Source organism: Nomascus leucogenys, chromosome 3, assembly GCF_006542625.1.
Source record: "Nomascus leucogenys isolate Asia chromosome 3, Asia_NLE_v1, whole genome shotgun sequence".
NCBI classification, from domain to species: Eukaryota; Metazoa; Chordata; class Mammalia; order Primates; family Hylobatidae; genus Nomascus; species Nomascus leucogenys.
The window spans coordinates 20,385,890-20,405,579 of record NC_044383.1 but is presented as its reverse complement, the minus strand read 5'-3'; the positions used below and the strand labels follow the sequence as shown (position 1 = coordinate 20,405,579).

General features: G+C 45.8%; 1 protein-coding gene across 36 annotated transcripts in view; it reads left to right on the top strand.

Moving 5' to 3' along the window:
- Positions 1-2,346, top strand: part of TCF7L2 (transcription factor 7 like 2) — a 221,636-nt gene extending 219,290 nt beyond the window's left edge. For 26 of the 36 annotated variants that reach the window (XM_030807033.1, XM_030806982.1, XM_030806977.1 and 23 more), the window contains one exon: positions 218-2,346. Coding sequence is in view for 27 of the 36 variants with exons in the window: in XM_030806982.1 (XP_030662842.1) it covers positions 218-635 (418 nt within the window). In the remaining 9 variants the exon portion in view is untranslated. The remainder of the gene's footprint in view (positions 1-217) is intronic. The other 10 variants (XM_030807041.1, XM_030807044.1, XM_030807031.1 and 7 more) reach the window with 2 other exon arrangements.
- The last annotated feature ends 17,344 nt before the right edge of the window (positions 2,347-19,690 follow it).

The window sequence follows — 19,690 nt, the reverse complement described above, 5'->3', positions numbered from 1 at the left end:
TTAAATAAGTTGTTTGCCAGAGCAGGCTTAGAACTGGGCACCGTGAAGTGAGCGACCCACCCTGGGGGGCGCCACCGTAATTGTCCACGGACCACTGGGCGTGCCACCTCTGTGGGACATCCCTTAGGTGACCTCAGCTTGGGTGTGAACATTAGGTAACTCTCTCCCTTGGCACCTGTGCCCTCTATTCACAGATAACTCTCTCCCCTGTTTCTAGGAGAAAAAAAAAGTGCGTTCGCTACATACAAGGTGAAGGCAGCTGCCTCAGCCCACCCTCTTCAGATGGAAGCTTACTAGATTCGCCTCCCCCCTCCCCCAACCTGCTAGGCTCCCCTCCCCGAGACGCCAAGTCACAGACTGAGCAGACCCAGCCTCTGTCGCTGTCCCTGAAGCCCGACCCCCTGGCCCACCTGTCCATGATGCCTCCGCCGCCCGCCCTCCTGCTCGCCGAGGCCACCCACAAGGCCTCCGCCCTCTGTCCCAACGGGGCCCTGGACCTGCCCCCAGCCGCTTTGCAGCCTGCCGCCCCCTCCTCATCAATTGCACAGCCGTCGACTTCTTCCTTACATTCCCACAGCTCCCTGGCCGGGACCCAGCCCCAGCCGCTGTCGCTCGTCACCAAGTCTTTAGAATAGCTTTAGCGTCGTGAACCCCAGTTGCTTTGTTTATGGTTTTGTTTCACTTTTCTTAATTTGCCCCCCACCCCCACCTTGAAAGGTTTTGTTTTGTACTCTCTTAATTTTGTGCCACGTGGCTACATTAGTTGATGTTTATCGAGTTCATTGGTCAATATTTGACCCATTCTTATTTCAATTTCTCCTTTTAAATATGTAGATGAGAGAAGAACCTCATGATTCTACCAAAATTTTTATCAACAGCTGTTTAAAGTCTTTGTAGCGTTTAAAAAATATATATATATACATAACTGTTATGTAGTTCGGATAGCTTAGTTTTAAAAGACTGATTAAAAAACAAAAAGAAAAAAAAAGCAATTTTGAAGCAGCCCTCCAGAAGGAGTTGGTTCTGTATTATTTGTATTAAATACGAGCTTGCAAACCAATCATTTTACATCTGGTTTTTAAACCGTAAGGGCACCACGAATGCAGTGCCGTTACTTTTTTTTTTTTTTCTGTGTGAAACAACTTTTATTGTGATGTTACTTGTTATTGTTTAAATGTACAGAAACAAAGGGTAAAAGTGTGTTAATATACCTTGTTCCATGGTGTTGTTCTTTTGGGGGGAGGGGACGCTACTCAACACTTAATAGAATCACAACGCTGTTGGGCCAGTAGTATTTATTGCTTTAGAGATTGCTTGTCGTACCTGTATGTCGTCCCTTTTTAAATATGTTTTCCTTTTTCTTGAAACTGTATAAAGTTTTTTTCCCCCTTAGCATAAGCATCTTATATATAACAACTCATTTGTACAAGGTTTTTAAGTTTATATATAAAATGTGTATATATATTTTTGTTTCCCCTTTTTGACTTTTTTTTTTTTTTTCTGTATGAAACCCAGACGTCACCAAATGGACATTAATAGTTGCATTAAGGATCAGTAGCATTAACAAAAGTTGCTTTAAAAGCCATTATGTAAAACAAGACTTGAAAATGAGTGAGGGAATTTTAGCGACACTGTCTGAGCAGCAGTGGGAACCATCTTCGTTTCCCCTTTGAACTCCCAGTGGGATGCCCTACCCTGCGCCCTTAGGACCTGGACTGACCGTGTGCAAAACTTTACGTGCCAAAATTCTCAGTGAATTTAGCTTTCTCCCTCTTTTTGATGCTGTAATTTTTGTTCATCATGTTTTGCTGTGATGTTACATAGGTAGATTTGTATGTAGTTTTAATGTCACCTATAACAAAATGTGTTTGGTAGCAGATTGTCCAGAAAGCATTTTAAATGAAGAGGTATAAACCCTTAAGGGCCAAAATTCTGTATATTAGATTACTCTTTAAAGAAAAACCAGCTGCCGCTTTTATGTACACATATTACATACGAGTAGGCAGCAGACTTTAAAAATAAAAAAAACCTAGGCATGTTGATGTTGCAAAATGCTGTATAAAGCTGAAACCTGTTCATTCAGTGCCATTGTAGTTGACATGAAGCGATTGTAAAACTGTCTCCGATTTTTCTCTGGTTTATTAAAATGCTAACTATAACATTTTTTGTGAATACTTTGAATGTTTCCTAACAGTTGTGATGTTACTGTTCCGTTTTATGCTCTTATTCCAAGTTCATTTTTAATGGTTTGGAAGCCATTTTTGTAATGAATAAATGTTCATGCTGTACAGTATCTGTAGCATGCCGTTCTGGATTAATAAAAGCAACTTAGTATGTGCAGATAAAGGCTGGTCACTTGTCTCTGTGATTTGGATTTTTATCTCTAGGGAAACTGGACCTACCGTAATCAAGAAAAACATATTCCCAAGTTGGAACTTGACCATACGGTTAGTGTGTGGGTGATGACTTAGATACCAGAATGTGGTCTTGGACTCTTTTGAGGGGTTGATCCCCTCCCCTCCATCCTCCTGGCCCATTTGGTGTATCTGGTTTGCATAATGTGTCATTTGCAATGGAGGTGATCAGTATCAAAGGGGATCCTTGGTGTGTGTCTTCTGTAGTATTTCACTGTGCCATTCCCTGTAGTTTATTGCTGAAAGCAAAGCACAGTTACAGAGCAAGTGTCATTTTTTGGGGGGGGCTATAAACCAGTTTCTCTGACATATCCTACTCATCCTCTCACAGTAGCAAGCAGAAAGAATTTAATTCTGGTGAATGAGACTTAGTCCACCAAGAGTGCACTTAAGAAACCACATCCTTAGCAGTTAAGGATCATGGATGTGAAAGCATCCTAACCTCCAAGAGTTGCATCCTGGGAGAGATGCAAGGGTGTCAGACTGCCCTTTCTCTAGCAGTGAGCGATTATTGAGTAAGCAGCTTTTTAGAAAATTGGATTAAGGTGATGCACTGAAAGGTGTGTGTGGAAGGGCCTTGCTGTATGTGGGATCCAAGTGTTTTGGCTGTACCCTGGTAAGAGCCTAAGTTCATCACCATCACTGAGCAGGGGCCACGATACAGATCTTCCTAAGGTTTCCCCCTGGATTTCATTTCTCTTGCCGACTAGACGGATGGATGGACACATTGTTCCATTTATCTAGGACATTTATACCTTCAAAGGATGACGATTTCAATGGGCATGGAACTGTTCGTGTTGCCGTTGTGGTTACTTAAGGTGACCACAGTGTCGCATCAAGGACTTAAAAGCCCCTCGGAAACTGCTTTGCTCAAGCAAGTTTTTGTTCTGTAAAATCTCGGCATTTTGTTTTTGCTTTGCTTTGTATTCCCAGGGAGGAGTGTTTCTGGTTGTCCTTCCTCATTTTATTTTGCACACTGGGCCGAGTGACCTTTGAAAACACAAATAAGAACAGTATCCGTTATTCGTGGCAGTGTGCCAAGCTGTTTATGTGCACTTTCTCATTTAATCCTAACACTACCACCTAAGGTAGACATTCTTCTCCCCCGCCACCCTCTGCTTCATTTTCTGAAAATGGATTTAGGAACTGAGGGTTTTAGGTGCCTTGTCTAAGGCCACACAGGAGGTGGTGGGGCTGGGATTTAAATTCAGATCTGACTCCGGGCCCCTGCTCTTAACACTAAGTTCTGCCACCTCAGATAATAAAGACGGCCCTTCCCCTCCGAAACAGAAGTGAGGGAACAGTCCTTTCAGAGGATTTCCTTGATTTCCCCACCTCCTCTGCCTCACACACTCGCTCACTCCCTTTCCTCTCTAGCTGTACTACAGAGTTAAGCTTACCTAAAAGCATTTCTGCTCTTCCTGCCTGGAAAACAACCCCTCATGCTTCAGGTCTTGGCAAAGACATCCCTTTGTTAGGGGAGATGGTCCGGAGTCCCTGAGGGTTGCCTGTCTCCCTCCTGTGTGGTCTTTCAGGCCTCTGTCTTCTAGTCTCCTTTGAAAGTGGCTGTCGTCTGCTTAGGTCATTCCAGCCTCACCGTATCTCTCAACCTCAGCACTCATGACATTTTGGGCCAGATAATTGTTAGTTGTGGGGGTCTGACCTCTGCATTGTAGGATGTTATCAACACCCCTGGCCTCCACCCACTAGATAACCTGTCAGCCCTTGCCCCGCCGCCAGTCATGACAGCCAGAAACGTCTCCAGACATTGCCAGATGTCCCCTGGGGGGCAAAATCACCCCCAGTTGAAAACCATTTCTCTAGAGAGCCCTCCAGGATGACAGGATTGTGGCTTTCGTGCCACTGCTGTATGCTAGGGTCTTGGTTTAGTGCCGGGCACACAGTGGGGTGCTCAATACACATTTTTTGAAGGAAAAAAGGAATGAGGTTGGCCAACTCAACACTCATATTGAAGGAAGCAGCAAAATGGAAACTTTCCATGAGGCTTCCAAATTTTGTGTTCTCACAACTTTCAGGGTGGTGGTGACCTTAATCCTTATGGCCATGCTGGGATGTAACCCACTGCCCTTGTTACAAAGGCCAGAAAAAGGGCAGGGGGGTCAGTCCCTCTGCTGTCAGCCAGCCCGAGTGCCAATCTCTATAAGAATCAAAATGGGGTCACCAAGTCACACGCTTGCCTGCCTTACAACACCTGGTTGGTACTTGGAGGATCCTTCCACCCAAGACGGAACTTCCTTTCCCCCAGGCCTGTGTTCTCAGCAGCCCAAGCTCTAGTCTCCCAAATGCCCAGCCAAGTCTTTGCCCTTCAGCACTTCCTCTCTCTGTCTGATTTCTTCGTACCTCAAGAGTTTCTTTTCAAACTGAGCATCTTCTAATTTCATCTGTAAGAGTGGATCTGCGGGTTTTTTGTTACTAAGAGACCCTGAAACAACGTCTGGGAAACGATAACTCTCACTTTCCCAGCCACATCACTTTCGGCCTCTTACGGGGCTTAGCCAAAGATGTTTGCATATTAGTAGGGCGTACGTTTCCTGTGGCTGCCGTAATGAATCACCACAAATGTGGTGGTTTAAAACAACAGAAATTTGCTCTTGCACAGCCTTGCAAACCAGAAGTCTGAAATCAAAGTGGTGGCAGGGCCGAGCTTCCTCCAAGGCTCTGGAGGCTAATCTGTTCCGTGTCTGTTTCAGCTTCCAGTGGCTGCCTGTAATCCTTGGCATTCCGTGGAATGAAGCCACATCACTCCAATCTCTGCTTCTTCCATCTTCACATCGCTTTCTCCTCTTGTCTGTCCCCAGACTCCCTCTGCCTCTCTCTTACAAGGATACATGTTTTGTATTTTGGGCCTACCTAGATAATCCTGGGTAAATATCCCTTCTCTTTAGATCTTTCACTTAATCACATATTTTGCTATATAAAGCAATACAAGTTTTAATAGGATTTGCATATGGACATATATTTTGGGGGGGCCACCATTCAGCCCACTACAGAATCATTTGCCAACTGCTGAGTCTTAGCACAGAACCCTTCAGAATGAGCAGTTCCTCCACTATTGGTGGTGGTCTTGGATAGGCCCATGTGGAAAGCAATTTTTACAGTAGATGGCATTTCATTTCAGATATTAAAATGTTTGTTGTTTTTTTTTTTCCTGATGGTGTGGATCCACGTAGGGTCAGAGAGCTTTGCATCTGGATGCAGGAGTTCGAGAAAGTAAGTAGCTTGGAGCAGTGGAGTGAATCTGAGCTTGGAGGATCCCACATCTGACTCTCTCGCCGTGTGTCCTTGGGTAATTCCTTCATCTCTCTGGGTCTTTGTTTCTTCAGCTAACAAGTGATGATACTGGCATTCATCTGGACAGATTTGTATGAGGGCTAAGATGCAAAGTTGCTGGACTAGTAGGTCATAGTGTTTATTATTAATATAAAAGCCAAAGGCCAGTCTTCTATTTGTTTTCATTATTTCTCTTTTTTTTTTTTTTTTTTTTTTTTTTTTTTGAGACGGAGTCTCATTCTGTCGCCCAGGCTGGAGACTGCATGGAGTGCAGTGGCACAATCTTGGCTTACTGTAATCTCCTCCTTCCAAGTGCAAACGATTCTCCTGCCTCAGCCTCCTGAGCAGCTAGGACTACAGGCGTGTGCCACCATGCCTGGCCAATTTTTGTATTTTTAGTAGAGACGGGGGTTTCACCATGTTGGCTGGGCTGGTCTTGAACTCCTGACCTCAGGCGATCTGCCCGCCTTGGCCTCCCAAAGTGCTGGGATTATTGTTTTCATTATTTCTCTTTGGGATTCTGCTGGTTAGTCCAGCTCTTCACAGCCAAGTAAGAGAATCACAAAGATCTAGATGCAGAAGACACATCTACATGACCCAGGGGCAGACATTGTGACTCATCCACACTCATTCATTTTACCTGCAACTTAATGGCCTTAGGAAAATGACTTCTAGTCTCTGGGGAGCTGCAGCCCTGTCTGGGTTGCTTTTTGTGGCATAGAAATGCGGCATAGAACCGTGTTTTCAATTAAAGCCCTTTGCAAAGAAATTGAGGAGTAGCCTAAAAGCCTCTTGTGAATGGTGCCTGAGGCAAGTGTTACAAACCAGAGCTGGGAATCATGAATGAACAGGGCCATAGACTGGATTTTCGAAAGGATTCCTATCTGAGGTTGGCTTCTTTGTCTCCCATTCCATATCTGGTTCCGCACTCCCAGGCACGTGGCCATCGGAGAGGCCAGCCGTGAACTCTGGCCTGTGTCCGATGGGCAACACTGGTGAGTTCTGGCTCTGAAGCTGGGTTTTTAAAAGCTAGCACCTCGTGGATACACTCGATGGGAGCTGTAAGCACTTTCATTCATTCAGTGACTATTTCTTGGGCACCTGCTTACACCAGGGACTGTTCTAGGAACTGGCATGTAAGTCTGGGTGAAGCCAGCTTGGTCTCCAGTTTTCCTGGGTTTATTTCTGCACCATCTTATAGGCTGGAGTTTTTAAGAAAAGGGAACACCAACATTCCTGAGGCCTAGACAAGCTGCTCACCTAGAAAGAAGTTTTATGTAAGGATAATAACAAAAGAAATTGCTAAAAACTCGACTTGCATTTCTCTTTTAACACTCATGGGGATGGAAACTGCTTTTATGTTCATTTTACAGATGTAGAAAGTGACGCTAAGAGGAGTTAAGTTGCTTCCCCAAAACCACATATCTGGGAAGCAAAGAGCCTAAGATTTGAAACCAGGCAGCCTGACTTAGGAGCCTGCGTAGCTAAATACCATGTTATATTTCTTATTATAAAGACAGCTCATCGGGGTAACTAGGGAGAGGTGGAGGGTAGAGCCCATTTGATCCACGGCCTTGTGAGAGGGTATTGCTATGGGACCACCAGGCGCTCTTTCTCCCTGTCAGTGCACAGAAGTTTTCTTTTCTTACTCTGGTATCTGTGCATGTAATAATAATAACAACAGTTGATAATTACATAAATCAAGCATTTTAGACTCAGCACTAAAAGCTATATGATCCTGGAACTGGCAGAAAATTAGAAGTATATATTCTAATTTGTATATACATATTATATAGTGTTTTTCAGATTGTGGCTTGCAATGTGTCCATAGGTCAGGAGACAGATTTTGTGGAATAAGACCAATATTTTTTAAAAATAAGATTGAATGGGCCAGGCATGGTGGCTCATGCCTGTAATCCCAGCACTTTGGGAGGCCAAGATGAGTGGATCACTTGAGGTCAGGACTTGAAGACCAGCCTGGCCAACATGGTAAAACCCCATATCTACTAAAAATATAAAAATTTAGCTGGGCATTGTGGCACATGCCTGTAGTCCCAGCTACTTGGGAGGCTGAGGCATAAGAATCGCTTGAATCTGGGAGGCGGAAGTTGCAGTGAGCTGAGATCACACCACTGCACTCCAGCCTGGGCAACACAGCGAGACTCCATCTCAAAAAAAAAAAAAAAAAGAAAGATGGAATGAAATAGAAAATATGGAAGACAGAATATATTGCAGTATGTGTGTACTGTATTTTGTAAAATCTTTCTTACTGTGGTTAGGGTAAAAAAGTTTAGAAGCCAAGTCTGAACATTAATATCAGCCATCATATATTGAATATAATAGTTTCAATACATAAAATGCAGTATGCATGGTGTATAAAATTCAGTTAATGGAATAAAGTTTATTGATGGGCATTTTTTAAGTGTTACACCAGTATTTCCCAAAATGGGCTCCATGGGGCACTTAGACCCCATGACGTCTTCTTGGGCAGATCTGTTTGGGTAACATCTCATACTTTGCCTCCTCTTAGAGTTTCAGAATGCTCATTCATTTATAAGCCTTTATGAAAGTCTGCCAAAAAGGACACTCTTTCACTTTACCTATCATATTTCCCAAATGTAATTGACCACAGAAAACTTTTTTGAGAGGGTAATACTTATATTTTCCTTCTGAATTAATGTTCCTTGGAGTGCATCTTCAGAAATATAATTATTTACATGTATATTAGATGTCTTAATTCTTTTAACAACTCTATGTTGTAGTATTATTCCCAATTTTCAGGTTATAAAACTGGGGTGTAAGTTAAATAGCTGCCATTTCTTAAATACTAATTATATGCCAAGTGTATTTGTCAGCTATTTCTGCAATAATGCTGTTAATACGCGATCTCAAAACTCAGTTGCTTACAAGAGCAAGCATTTCTTCTCTTGCCATTTGGTCTGTGAGTCGGCTGTGACTCTCATGCGATTAGCTGATCTTGGCACCAGGCTAAGCTGGGTTCAGGTCTGTTGAACATGTGTCTTTTTCAGAGACTAGTGGCTACCCAGGGCATGTCCCTATAGTTACGGCAGAAACATATGCATTTTCTTGAGGACTCAGTTTGAAACTGGCACATGGTCAATTCCAACCACATTCCATCGGCCAAAACATGGCCCAGCTGCACATCAATAGGTTGGAAAACTATAGTCTGCTGATATTTAAAGGAACAATACAATCAAATGGCAAAGGACATGGTTGTATAATTCTAGTATAGGGAAGAATAACTGGGCACAAAAATAATACAATTTGCCAAGGATGGCATGAATTACTTATTATCTCCTTTAATTTGTATAAGTATTGATTGAGGTAGGTATAGTATTGCCCCCCTTTTATACACAAGTAAACTGAGGCTGAGAGATTTCAACCTTCTTGCACTGGCAAGAGCCTCCAATGGAATGTTGAATAGGAGTGGTGATAACAGCTTCCTTGACTTTTTTCTGAACTCAGAGAAAAATCATTCACTGTTTTTCTATTAAGTATAGTGTTAGCGGTATGTTTTTGTAGTAGTTAGGAAAATTCCTTTTTCCAGGATCTTGGCTCACTGCAACCTCCACCTCCCGGGTTCAAGCAATTCTCCTGCCTCAGCCTCCCAAGTAGCTGGGCTTACAGGCGCCTGCCACCACGCCCAGCTAATTTTCTTATTTTTAGTAGAGATGGAGTTTCACCATGTTGGCCAGGCTGGTCTCGAACTCCTGACCTCAAGTGATCTGCCTGCTTCGGCTTCCCAAAGTGCTGGGATTACAGGCATGAGCCACTGCGTCCAGCCTGAAAATTCTTTTCTAGCTTTAGTTTGCTGAAAGATCTACCATAAACTTATCTTAAAATTGAAAAAGGCAAGCCACGGTCCAGAAGAAAATGTCTGTAATACATTTATCTGACAAAGGACTAATATCGAGAGATAAAAAGAATTCCTAAAAATCAGAAGAAAAGATCGCTCAACCAATTAAAAATGGGCAAAAAGCAAAGCAAAACTGAAAAACAGAACTAGGTAATTCACAAAAGGGAATTACTAAAACATATCCAAATGGGATATGTTTTACCTTAGTAGATGATCACGGCAGCTTCATTCATAGTGGCCAAAAACCGGACATGAGCTGCCTGCCCATCAGTGGTAGAAAGGATGAATAAATTGTGGTTGTCGTACAATAGATGAGTAGTTCTCATCCAGTGCCCTCAGGATTCCTCTGGATTTTTCTCATAGATTATATATGCTCCATTCTGCTGAAATGATGAAGCTGATATTGGATGAATAAGGGAAACAAAAGGCCTCTAGGTTGTGTGTGTCACATAGAACCAATAACTAAACACGGGAGCTATGACTGCCATGTGGTCTATCAAATGGGGCCCAAGCAGGAAGGCACCATGGCTAAGTCATGAAACAAGCCTTTTGAAAAAAAGATTTAATGCCCCCTATTCACTTGATTTATGGAATTATGAAGGATTCAGGTTAAGCAATGTTAACTTCCTCTGGATTCTAAAGGTAGTGCTGGTTGCTTCTTAAAATAAAACCAAACAAGCTATGTGGTGCCCACCCCCTCACCCGCATTCCTGTTAGCTTTATGAGACCAACTATGGCAAGAAATTCGCAGTGAAAAATGTAGATGCAGTGGGGCTTCTGGAATGGCCTCTAAGAATAAATAATAATAAAACAGATTAAATTCCTATTAATAACTGTTTCAGATAACACTCTGCTAGAAATTGCCCTCGTGTCTATTTGCTTTACAGGGTGCAAGAGTTGACAGGAGGGTAGAAATAAAGAATCTTGGGCATGTTACTGAGATTCGAGCTTGTTTCTGGTGTCAGGATATGGAGGGAACTCACACAGGTCCTGGGGCTCCTCGTTTAGTCCCGCCCCCCCCCTCCCCCGGGGCCTCAGAATGCCCAAGGAGGAGGTGCGGATACATCTAAGTCTTATCTTGTTGAGTAGAAATTCCAGGAGGCCTTTGTAGAAAAAAAGCATGCGCTCTCAATAGAATCTGACCGCCTAGTCCTTAAGAGCTGGAAAGAAGGACCAGAGGAAACTGAAGCTCAGAGAGGGGGCCCCAGGAGTGTCTTGCCTGAAGCCACACAGCTAGGTGCTGGCTGGATCTCGGCTAGATGCCATGATTCCTTGTAATCTAGACCAGGGATCTTTCTCATAACTACCTGTTGCCTCGAATTCTCTACTGGCTCACTTTGATGTGGGGAATGCTAACCCTGCTGCCAGCTGTAAGACTTATTCCCGATCCTGGGTGATTTTCAGGTTTGGAGACGCCAATGCAAAATGAAGGGCTTGAGTGTGAAGCTCCTGGAAATCCAGCCACCACCTGCTAGCGGTGCCTCCGATGTGCCAGGCACCATACGTGGCTCCCAGGCATCTGGGGCAGCATGCATTATTTTATTTGTTCTTCACCCAAATACTGTGATGTAAGTCTTCCTACTCCCGTTGTCATGGGAAGCAGTGAAGTGACGTGTTCAGGATGGGTCAGCCAAAAAGTGGCAGATCTGGGATTAAAATTAGGTGTGTGACTACAGAGTTTTTTTTTTCCCCACTTACCCTATGAATAAGAATCTTAAGAAGAAACTGAGTCCCCAACATTTCTTGGAATCTTGGGAAACTCCATAAGGGTTAGGTTGGACAGGGACATTTGTCTGCTTGGTAGAAACAGAGCTGTCCCATTGGGAACCTAATGTCCTGTGGCTTCCACATCCTGGCTTCGGGGGCTGTGTGGAGGAAGATGCAAGTGGCCAGCTACCAGGCTAAGGGGGCCTGGCTGCTTCTCCTTCCCCTGGTCCCAGGAACTGGCCTCACCCAGCAGCCCAGCTGTAGTGGGCAATGGGGCAAGATCACCACCCAGGCCAGCACTGGTGCAAACTGCGATGGCTGACCCCTAAGGCCAGGTGGGTGCAGGATGGACGTCCGTAATTACCAGGGCCCCATATTTGGGGGTTCCTGATGGCAGCCCCCTGAGGTAATTCTTAGAAGACTCTCTTGGTGCCTCCAGGCCAGTGTAGGGCATCGGAGGTGGAGGCTCGGCCTTTGGAGTGGACAGCCTGGCCCTCTGCAAGGCTGTCTCTGTTTTCCTCAGGAAGGGGCTCTGCCCACCACACGGCATCCTCCCACCCGGCCCTCCCCTCCGCCCCCTCCACCTTATATAATGGCACATTATACAACATCGCAAAGCAGGTGGTATTTTTAAAGACAGCAAGTGAGCATTTTTTTGGCCTAAATTTGGGAATGAAACAGATGGATTTTTAAGACTCTGGGCTTTTCCTATGAATAGTAACCGTTGTTCTCCTCTGCTTTTAAACACCAGTTTCAAGACCACCTCCAGCAGCCAATCAGCACTCTGTTATTTAATTATAACAAAATTCTTAGCCCTGTCTGCTGCTGCTCGGACAAGTGGGGGGCACTGGATCAATTTCTGGAGCCAGACAGACTTGCCAACAACAATTTTCCTTTTCCCAAGGGGCCTTGGAGGCCTGGAGTGGGTCCCAGGTTCCTCCTCTCCAGTCTGCTCAATGCGGGCTCCCTGACAGGGAGTTTGAAAGGGTTATAGAGAGGCAGATAAAGGCCGCGCTTGTTGCAGCCTTCCCTGACAGGGCCGACCCCCACGCCAGTGAGCTCATGCCTGCCTCATTATGGCTGGTGCCAGATTTTTTCCATTAACAGGTAATTGAGTAGAAACTAAAATAAGCGAAGTTTGTTTCATCCCTTGGATTTTCTTGCTGGGATTTGAAAGAAAAACACTTTAGCATCGTTAGTGGAGGAGTGTCCTTGAAAACGTATTTATGTTTTCCAAGTGATTTGTCGCTTGGTAGGTGTAATTAGCCCGTCCCCGGCCTCTCCTTTCTTGTTTTTATTCTTTAAGGGCCACAGCGTTCAGCGAATAGGAGCTGGTTTCCTGGGCCCTTCGCTGTCAGATACCCCGTTTTTAGAGTAGATAGGTTAGGTATGCTTGCCGTAGATAACTAGCTTTTCTCTCTGCTCGCTCTTTCGCTCAAGTGCACACGCACCTGGAGAATCAGCAGGGGCCTGTGGGTCACGCAGCCTCAGGTGCTACCTATGAGGCCCTGCTCGCCCCTTCTGGATGGTGCCTGCCTCCCTCCACCTTTGCGCCAGGTAGATGGCTGAGGGGCAGAGGGGCTTTCTCTCACTGTATCTCTCTGCAGCTCTCTTCCTGTGTGCCCAGTCCCAGGTTCTAATTTCACAGCTGCTTCTTCCAGGAGCAGATGCTGAGGACCGATGTCGCCTGTCTCAGCTGTGGCTTGTGTTCCATTTCATGGAGATTCCCCATCACTGCCCAGCCTCAAATTCCCCATGAAGTCTGGAGCTTCAGATGAGTTTGTGAGAAAGAGGGAGAGAAGGAGGGAGATGGGGCAGGCGTGGGGGAATGGTCTCCACACTTGGGAGTTTTCGTTTCACCTGGAGCACCGGAGCATCATGTTTCCATCATGAACCCCACTGAGATTCTGGTAAGTGCTCATGACTGTCACCCCAAAGAAAATGTAGATTCTTGGACACAAATAGCATGCCGCGTATGTTTTCGGTCATTTCATGAGCCACAGGGTAAGAATCATTTGCCATGCAGGGCAAATGAATCAATGTCACTAAAGCAAGTTTTTTTTTTTTTTCTTTCCCCCCAGAATGATGCACTCTTTCACATACCTGATAGAGAGGTCTTTCTAAGGGAATGAAGCCTCCAGAAATCTGCAACTTTCTGGTGAACAAAAACTTAGTTCATCTGACTGCATTCATTTGGTATGAAACCCATAATAATTATTGTTACTGAATATTCATATGTCCCTGCTTTGTGCCCCACAGGGTGCCTTTACAACGAGGATAAGATCCTTGCTGGCCTAAAGCAAACATTCCAGTAGTGGGGCTTAGGGACAGACAAGAGGGATCACACAAAAGGGCGTAGATTTCAGTAAATGCCTCAGGGAGGCAAACACCTGAGCTGTAACCTCCAGGGGTCAAGGAAGGCCTCTCAAGGAGATGCTATCTTACCTGAGGCCTGAAACATGAGTTCTCTCTGCTCAAAGTTAGGGTCCTGAAGCCATCCCCCTTAGACCCTCACATCACAGTGCTAAGGCCTTTAAACACGTCTCATTGGATCCTCATGGCCTCCAAAGCTTTGGTAGAGACCCCATTTCACAGATGTGGACACTGAGGCCTGGAGGCACCTGTCTGAGGCATGGGAGTAAGGAACCAGAACTGGAGATGGGCCTCTCAGATCCCCAAGCCTGTGTTCTTCCTTTTTTTAAAAAATAGCTCTATGGAAGCATAATTTAGATACCAGAAAACTCACTTGTTTGAAGCGCACAATTCAATGACTTTTAGGAAATTTACAGAGTTGTGCAACCATCACCACAGTTCAAGTTTAGAACATTTTCATCACCCCAAAACCTCCGTTTCGCTCGGCTGCAGTCACTCCCTGTTCCCACGCCCAGCCCCAGGCAGCTGCTAATCTACTTCCCTCCTCTGCGGATTTGGCTTTTTGCACATTGCATGTACATGGAATCATACGACACATGGTCTTTTGTGTCTGGCTTCTTTTACTCAGCACAGTGTCTCAAACATTTTTTCATTATCATCCACTCCTCCCCCAAGGAGGAAAATTAAACGTAATTGAAATTCTCCCTAAAGACAGAAATTAAATACCAAGAAACATGAGTTTGTCCGGTAGGCTTGAGTTTTGGAGGGCTACAAACCACTAATATCTAAGGAGATATATATATATATATATCTCTAAGAACCAATTTTCTCCCCTTAGGGGAAAAAACCATCTCCCTTGAGAATATTTTTGAGGTTCACTCACTTGTAGTGTGTATCATCAGTAGTGCTATCCTTTTGGTGGTTGTAGAGTGTTTCATTGTGTGGATCTGCTGTGTTTTGTTTATGCATTCACCAGCTAATGGACCTTACTTTGGCTATTAAACACCTGGCCCTTTAAACACCATGCTGAAGCATGCAGCCCACTCCCCATTTTAGGAAGAGCCCTTGGGCATCTCAGCACCACTCCTGGGGAATGGGATCATCCTCAGTGCAGTGTCCTCATCTGTAAATGGGAGGTGATCATCCCTAGGCCGTGGGGCTGCAGTGATGATGATCTGAAATAGTATCTGCTTGGTGTCGCTTAGTAGATGACCACAGCTCAGTTCAAGTTCAAGGCCCTCTGTACCTCCTGCCCCTTTACATGGGAAAAGGTGCCCCCTTTGAAATTTGCCCCACTCAGCTTCCATCCATGTCTCCATGGATTATGTAGTGTCTGACTTTATTATTTTCCCCTTTTTTTCTGGTGTTATTCAGATCAATCCCAACATGGCTTCTTAACAGGAATCTCAAGTATTTCTCTCCTTTGGTGCTTGTCTTCTGGTCGCTGTGATTGGCACATTTCCAGGGACCAGTTGATTTTATCTGCTGCCAAAACACGGGGCCTCTTGTGGGGTAGGGGTGCATGTTGATGCTGCAGTCAAAAAGAGCACTGGACAGAGAGTCCAGAGACTGTGCTTCAGACCCAGCAGGGCTGAGTGGCCTGGGCTGAACCCCAGAGGTATTTTGAATTAACTTCTTTCTGTAAAGGGCGCCCTCTTTACATACTCTGGCCTCACAAAATTATAAACAGCAAATGAGAAATCAACTTGGGAAGTGCTTTAACTTGGCAAGGCCCACGGGAAAAGAAGGACCCTGCTGGAGTCCCATTGGGGGGTCCTGCCCAGTGATGCTTTCCTGTCTGCTACGGGGGACTGGGGGTGTTGGTGGGGTGTGCTTATAGCGCCCCGAACAGCTCCCTGGCCTGCCACAGTGCCCAGGGCTTCGGCTCCTGTTGCTTCCCTGTAGGATGTGAAATAACTCAGAGCAGATATTGAGCCCAGTGTGTCAGGGCAGGAGGGAAACTTCAGAGCTGGCCAGAGGGAGCCTTGCCCTGAAGGGAGTGTCCTCCTGGGAGGGCCCGGGGATGCCCAGTTGGGGGGAGGGGCAGCAGGCAGTTCCCTTGCACACTATAGTTTTCATCCCACTCCAGCCTCCCCTTCCTCACCCCCTGCCATTTTTCTATTTCTTTATTTCTTTTCTTTCCTTTCTTTTTTCTTTTCTTTACTTTTTTTTTTTTTTTTTTTTTGATACAAGAGTCTCGCTCTGTCACCCAGGCTGGAGTCCAGTGGCACAATTTCAGCTCACTGCAACCTCCATATCCTGGGTTCAAGCAATTCTCCTAACTCAGCCCCCCGAGTAGCTGGGACTACAGGCACGCACCATCACACCTGGCTAATTTTTGTATTTTTAGTAGATACACGGTTCCACCATGTTGGCCAGGCTGGTCTCGAACTCCTGACCTCAAGTGATCCACCTGCTTCGGTCTCCCAAACCATTTTTGTATTTCCGTTGATCAGACCTGCATGGTAGGGAACCAGCTGGATTTGTGATCTGAGCATAGAGGTTAGGAGAGAGAACTCTGGATTCAGACTGCTTGAATTTGAATTTCAGATGAGTAGCTTTTTGGCTGAGCAGCTTGGACCAAGTTAAGGAACTTCTCCAAGTCTTGGTGTTCTCTGCTGTAAGAGGGGACAAAGGCACCACCTACTTCTAGGAGGCTCAGATGAGGCCACAGTGCTTAGGCCTGAGGTTAACACTTTGGCCTGATGAGCTATTATTACTATTTCTGTTGCCTTGAGTTCTCTGGGGCAGGAGAGAAGAGGACCCTGATCAAGAGCAGCCTTCTGGGAGGGAGGAGGCAGTTGCCTGCATAATGTGTTTTGGAAAACCGCCAGACTCAAATTTGCAGATCACTCCCCTGGCCTGAGATCCCCTGCAAGATTCATTCAGTGTGGCCCTGAAGGCCTTTCAGCCTCTCTGCACCCCTGTTCAAAGGCAGTTGTCCCATGGGAGGACAGCTTCAGCCTTTTCAGCCTTCACAGCTGAGTCCCAGAGACAGGGGCCCTAAGAGAATACAGGTGGGTGCAAAGGGAGATATGGTCCCCAGATCCAGGAACTCATCCCTCCTGGCCCCCAACCCTGAGCCCAGCATGGCCTTCAGGATCAACTATTTGGCCCTGAATTATTCTCATTAAAGGCAGATATTGGAGCAGATTGTTCATCAAGGGTCTTGGAGTTGAAAATGATATTTTTTCCTAATAAGATATTTTTGTTTAGAGAAAGAGAGGAAAAAATAGGTTGAATGAATGAACACAGTCACACATGCATGAATATCGGGTCAAGCAGCTCAGAGTCTGTCTAAGCTTCGTACTTGCATACAGCTTGTCTTCAGAGCAACATGCCATTCCATTTCTTCTTCCTTTGTCACCATGGTGACTTGTTTCAGAGGGAAAGTGGCTTGGTCTAGTGACCAAGGAGCTGGGCCAGATCACCCCCCAACTAGCGTACCAGTAAGTATTTAACAACTAGCACTTAGGGGAAAAAGTTCTGATTTGTGGCATTTGCCAGTTTCTGTGGTGTAAATACTCCACTGTGGCTCTCTGTGCGACATCACAGTATGCGCAGGTGGGAAGAGATGCTCAGAAACACACTATTATCCAGTATCTCTGCCATATAGATACAGTAATCATATAAAACCTCGAGCATAGAGAATAGTAATTATGAAGAGATGCGTTTTGCATATTACTTTTGCTGTATTTATTTGTTAAGTTTATATAAGTTAATTTTAATTTTAATTTTTAAATTTTTATTTATTTATTTTTGGGACACAGTTTCACTCTGTTGCCCAGGTTGGAGTGCAGTGGCACAACCTCCGCCTCCTGGGTTCAAGTGATTCTCCTGTCTCAGCCTCCCAGGTAGCTGGGATTACATGCGCGTGCCACCACGCCCAGCTAATTTTTGTATTATTAGTAGAGGTGGGGTTTCACCATGTTGGCCAGGCTGGTCTCGAACTCCTGACGTCAAGTGATCCACCTGCCTCAGCCTCCCAAAGTACTGGGATTACAGGTGTGAGCCACTGTGCCTGGCCTCACAGGTTAATTTTTAAAAAACTGGCTTGCAAAAAAATTACTGAAAAGTTAGCCATCAGCTCTCAAAAGCCAGTATGCACGGGATCTGGCATGCTACTGCCCCCAACTTTTGGGTTTGTAGGAGCCCGTGGAGACTCTGCAGAGGAGCTCTAGAGCCTTCCCTTTGTCGGTCTCTGGAACGTTCCATTTAGAGGACAGCCCCTCTGCATGTCCCGGCAGGATGACTGCCCTTGTTGACAGTCCTGAGTCCGCAGGATGAATGGAGCTTAGCTCACCTACAAACGCAGCCTTTGGCACGAACTGCTTCCTCCAAAAATGTGGCAGCTTGTCCTATCTGAGTCTGGACTTCTTCAGAAAGAAGATTCAAAGATACTCACTTTTCAGCCTATTCACGACATGAGAAAATTTTAGCAACCCTTACAAAGGGAGATTCATGTGAAAGAAAAGTGCTCAGAGGTCCAAAGAAGTCGGAGTGGGAATCCCACTTTTTTTCAGGGATATCGAAGAGAAGTTCCAGGGGCCAACTCTATTCTCCTGACATCCTGTCAGGAGAGCAGGGCATTGTGGGTAACCCTCTTGCAGACAAGAAGCAAGGTCAGGGCCCAGGCCCCATGCAGGCTTCGGGCCAGCCTTGCTCCTATGCACAGTGCTGGGCCTGGCCGCGAGAGATGCCGGCGGGGAGCCCTGGCTTTCAGGCACCTCTCCCCCTGCCTCACCCATGACTCCCCGGGCTTCCGCCGCCCATTGGAGCATTATCCTGGAAGAAAGCCACGCGGGCTGAATGAGCGGCATCTGCTTTCTGAAGGAGCCGCTCTGCTGCCCCGGAGACTGCCTGGCTCCTGGCCCTGGATCATTGTGGAAGGACAAAGCTGACACACACAACAATCCTACGACAATCTCCTCTGGGCCCTTTCTTCTTTATTATTGTTATGATTACCTTTCAAACACTCCAGCTCCTTGGGCTCGTTATCTCTGGTGAGGCCTTTGGCCAAAGTGTGTGGGGGCCACCTCTCCCTCCTTTGCACCCCCTCACCCTCATAGGCCCGGCTTCACTGCTGTCTCTTTGACAAAATACATAAAACTGATACTGATCGGTTAACATACATGACATCTTTAAACTTTAATCCGTTTTCCCTCACTCGACGCGGCGGGCCGGCCTCTGTAGAGGTGTCTGTCCATTGTTCCCTGTCAAAGCCTTCTTGAGTGGGTTTCCCACTGAGACACTTTTGTGTGAGTCAAATCAAGATGATAGGTAGCGGAGAAGAAAAAGCAGAGACGAGAAGGTTAGCCCCTCATTTTAGACTTTAAGAAAAATCTGCCAGCAGGTGCCAGTCGGAGTGGGTAACGCACATGAAAGGCCAAGTCCAAGCTGGGTCGCCTGTGTCACAAGAGGAGTTTTTCAGGGAGAAGCACACAAAACACACATTGTCGTGGTCGCACACAGAGACATAAATTTAGGAACATGCTCGCCCTTCGCCTGAACATAGTTAGCTCTGATAATGAGGAACAATGAGCTGGAATGAAGCCTCCTGGATCGAGTAGCAAGAACATTGACACTTGCTTATGCTCCCATAAAAGTGGCTTCCCTCCTCTTCCTCCTGTCATCCCTCCCCCAGGGCCAAATGACCCTCCGCCACACACTGCTCTCCTTCCACACCCTTGCTCGGTGGAAGCATAGAAAGGACACAGAGCCAACAGGAGGCAGAGGACCTCTGTGGCTTTCCTGGCTCTTCCATATTGGAGAAGAATCCATTTTGGCATCTGAAGTCCATGTAGGGAAAGTTCCATATAGGATGTGTGTTGCCTAATGGACAAGGTGTGCAACTATGGATTCTCAAGATGGCAGTGGAAAATTGAGACAGTAGTAGGGGAGGCAGAAAGGTGAACTAGCCAAACAGAAGGCTCTGGAATCAGGCTGCCTGGCTTCAATCTGGTTCTACTACTTCTGCTACATTTAGCTGTGGGGTCATGGTGAATCGTTTCATTCCTAAGTGCCTCCC